The sequence below is a fragment of the Apteryx rowi genome, unplaced genomic scaffold, assembly GCF_003343035.1.
Source record: "Apteryx rowi isolate R43461 unplaced genomic scaffold, aptRow1 scaffold_83, whole genome shotgun sequence".
Taxonomy (NCBI): Eukaryota; Metazoa; Chordata; class Aves; order Apterygiformes; family Apterygidae; genus Apteryx; species Apteryx rowi.
In genome coordinates this window covers 739,801-742,386 of record NW_020451127.1, presented here as the reverse complement: position 1 = coordinate 742,386, position 2,586 = coordinate 739,801, and the positions used below count along the sequence as shown (strand labels likewise).

Genomic DNA, 2,586 nt, shown 5'->3' with positions numbered 1-2,586 from the left:
TGCAGCCGCCGGCTCTGGTGCCCGGCTCCGGCGCGTTGCCGCAGAGACCTCCGCCCTCGCTGACGCCCGGCTCGGCCCCGCTCGCCCAGGGCCCCGGCGAGGCCCCCTTCCAGCGGCAGAGCTCCTCCACCGACGACCTCCTCTCCTCCAGCCCCGAGAGCCAGCACGGCGGCTCCAAGGCGGCYGTCAGCCAGCCCCTGCTGCAGCCCACCAAGGCCGACGCCAAGGAGGGCCAGAAGCCCAAGGCRGTGCAGCTCATCGAGAACGACCCCTACGAGAAACCCGAGCGCGTCCTGCGGCTGCTGGCGGAGCTGGACCGCTTCCRGGGCTTGGTGGAGCGCCTGGAGCGCCCGGGGCCCGGCGGCACCACCGAGCTCGACGCCATCTGGAAGGAGCTGCAGGACGCCCAGGAGAGGGACGCCCGGCAGCTCTCCATCGCCATCGCCCGCTGCTACTCCATGAAGAACCGCCACCAGGACATCATGCCCTACGACAGGAACCGCGTCGTCCTCCACTCGGGCAAGGACGACTACATCAACGCCAGCCGGGTGGAGGACCTGTCGCCCTACTGCCCCACCATCATTGCCACACAGGCCCCGCTGCTYGGCACGGCTGCCGACTTCTGGCTCATGATCTACGAGCAGAAGGTCTCCGTGGTCGTCATGCTGGTGTCGGAGCAGGAGCTGGACAAGGTAGGCGCTTCCCTGCCTTTCCGGTGCCGCGAGGGCACTYGGCTCGCGCACGGGCCCTGGGTTGGAGCTCTCCACCACCCTGAAGGAGGTGGAGGGAGATTCCCCGTCCCTCTYGGTGCCCATCGCGCTCTCCCCACGCGGCCAGGTGAGGTGTCCCAGGGTGCTGAGTCCTGCTCTTGGTGGCCACAGGGTGAGGGGCAGCAAAGCCTGGCTGGCTCTTCCTCTCCCTGCTGCAGCTCCAGGCCCTGGCAGGGGCTGGGTGAGGCTGGGRAGGGATGGTTTGGGGTGGAGTGTCCCCACGCAGCCCCTTGGTGGCTGGAGATGCTGCCCCAGCGTGGAGGGGGGGACATGGGGCTGTCATGGGTGTCCTGCCCCACGTCGGCTCCCGACCGCTTTCCCCATCCTGTCCCCGCAGCAAAAGGTGCTGCGGTACTTCCCGCCGGAGCGGGGCCAGCCCATGGTGCAGGGACCCATCACCCTCGTCCTCACCAGCCTCAAGGCCACCCCCACCCACGTGGAGCGGATGATCACRCTGCAGTACCGCGACCAGAGCCTCAAGCGCACCGTCATCCACCTGCAGTTCACCTCCTGGCCGGAGCTGTATGGCAACAGGGGCACGGGGACAGGGTGGGGATTGGGGGGGGGAGGGTACTTGGGATGGGGACCCCCCTCCCCAGTGACCCTCCTCCCGCACAGGGGCCTGCCCGACAGCAARGGGAGCCTCCTCCGCTTCATCCAGGAGGTGCACGGACACTACCTGCACCAGCGCCCGCTCCACACCCCCGTGGTGGTGCACTGCAGGTGAGCGGGGCCAGGGGCTCGGCACGGGCCGGGGAGGGAGGGGGGGGGGGGCTCTGCACCCTGCAGGGCCCCTCCGGCCACCCGCCGCTCTCCCCGCAGCTCCGGCGTGGGCCGCACCGGAGCCTTCTGCCTGCTCTACGCAGCCATGCAGGAGGTGGAGGCCGGCAACGGCATCCCTCACTTGGCCCAGCTGGTGAAGCGGATGCGGCAGCAGCGGAAGCACATGCTGCAGGAGAAGGTAAAACGGGGCCGGGAGCGGGGTGCGAGGAGGGTGGCGGCGGTGGGGGCGGCCCGGGCGCTCACCCTGCTCTCCTGCCCCGCAGCTCCACCTCAAGTTCTGCTACGAGGCCGTCCTGCAGCACGCCGAGCAGGTGCTGCACCGCCACGGCGTCGGCACGCCGGCCGCCAGCAAGCCCCCCAACAGTGCCTCCCCCAAGGTGGGTGCGGTGGGTGGTGGGTCCTGCCCCCGCGGGGGGCTGCCCCAGTGGGGCTGGGGGGCCTCTGCACCCCCACCCCGCTCACGGGCACCTCTYTCTTGCAGCTCTACTTCCACCAGGACCCCCAGGACCTGGTCCTGGGTGGGGACATGCCCRTCAGCTCCATCCAGGCCACCATCGCCAAGCTGAGCATCAAGCCCGCGGGGCTCAGCGCGGAGCTCGGCGGGAGCTGGACGCCGGAGCCTGTCCCGGCGCCTGAGCTCGTGGACGCGGAGGTGACGCCGGCGCCTCMGGACGGTGCCACGGATGGCGTCGGCCCCCCTGTCCCTGAGCCACCCCCACCRGGGCCGCCCGTCCCTGAGCCGGTTGGTGACGCCGAGAGCAGCAACCACGTGGAGGAGCTCCCGGAGGCGCCCCCGGGTGAGCCGGCGGCGCCCCCCGCGGCCCCTTCCTCTTCCTCGCTGGAGCTCCTGGCCTCCCTCACGCCCGAGGCCTTCACCCTGGACGCCTCCCTCAAGGGCAAGCAGCGCATGAACAAGCAGAACTTCCTGCAGGCGCAGCCGGGCGAGGGCTTGCGGGGGCCCCGGCCCAGCGACGACCCCCTCAGCATGCTCGACCCGCTCTGGACGCTCAACAAGACGTAGGGGGCAGGTGGT

At 71.0% G+C, this 2,586-nt stretch overlaps 1 protein-coding gene across 1 annotated transcript in view; it reads left to right on the top strand.

Annotated features, from left to right (window-relative positions):
- The window catches only part of PTPN23 (protein tyrosine phosphatase, non-receptor type 23), a 14,734-nt gene extending 12,154 nt beyond the window's left edge, over positions 1–2,580 (top strand). Inside the window, exons 20-25 of the mRNA XM_026089718.1 lie at positions 6–692; positions 1,108–1,292; positions 1,389–1,493; positions 1,593–1,731; positions 1,817–1,930; positions 2,035–2,580. Of these exons, the coding sequence (XP_025945503.1) occupies positions 6–692; positions 1,108–1,292; positions 1,389–1,493; positions 1,593–1,731; positions 1,817–1,930; positions 2,035–2,574 (1,770 nt within the window). The 3' untranslated portion in view covers positions 2,575–2,580. The remainder of the gene's footprint in view (positions 1–5; positions 693–1,107; positions 1,293–1,388; positions 1,494–1,592; positions 1,732–1,816; positions 1,931–2,034) is intronic.
- The last annotated feature ends 6 nt before the right edge of the window (positions 2,581–2,586 follow it).